General features: G+C 79.7%; 1 protein-coding gene across 1 annotated transcript in view; it reads right to left on the minus strand.

Moving 5' to 3' along the window:
• Positions 1-118, minus strand: part of MTHFD1 (methylenetetrahydrofolate dehydrogenase, cyclohydrolase and formyltetrahydrofolate synthetase 1) — a 45,759-nt gene extending 45,641 nt beyond the window's left edge. The window contains exon 1 of the mRNA XM_026088687.1: positions 47-118. Within this exon, the coding sequence (XP_025944472.1) occupies positions 47-87 (41 nt within the window). The 5' untranslated portion in view covers positions 88-118. The remainder of the gene's footprint in view (positions 1-46) is intronic.
• Between the last annotated feature and the right edge of the window lie 222 nt (positions 119-340).

The following is a 340-nucleotide window of genomic DNA, read 5'->3' on the forward strand; positions in this document are numbered from 1 at the left end:
GGCAGCGGCTCTCGCAGCCCGCCTGCCCCGTCGCCGCGGTACCTACGCGGAGACTATCTTGCCGCTGAGGACCTCGGCGGGGGCCATGGTGAGGGCGGGGGGGAGGCGGCGGCCGAGCGCGGCGGGGCTCCCGGAGCGACTGCGGGCAGCGCTGCCCCCGCCGCGGCCCTACTCCGCGCCCCACGTGGCCCCAAACTTTCGGCGCCGCCGCGCAAGCGCCGCCCGCGGGGCCGTGCCCCTTCCCTGCCCCTTCCCTGCCCTTGCCCCTTCCCCTTCCCCCCGCCATGAGGCGCCTGCCCGGCCGCGTTCCGCCGCTCGGCCGAGGGGCGCGGGCACTGCG

Source organism: Apteryx rowi, unplaced genomic scaffold (genome assembly GCF_003343035.1).
Source record: "Apteryx rowi isolate R43461 unplaced genomic scaffold, aptRow1 scaffold_78, whole genome shotgun sequence".
NCBI classification, from domain to species: Eukaryota; Metazoa; Chordata; class Aves; order Apterygiformes; family Apterygidae; genus Apteryx; species Apteryx rowi.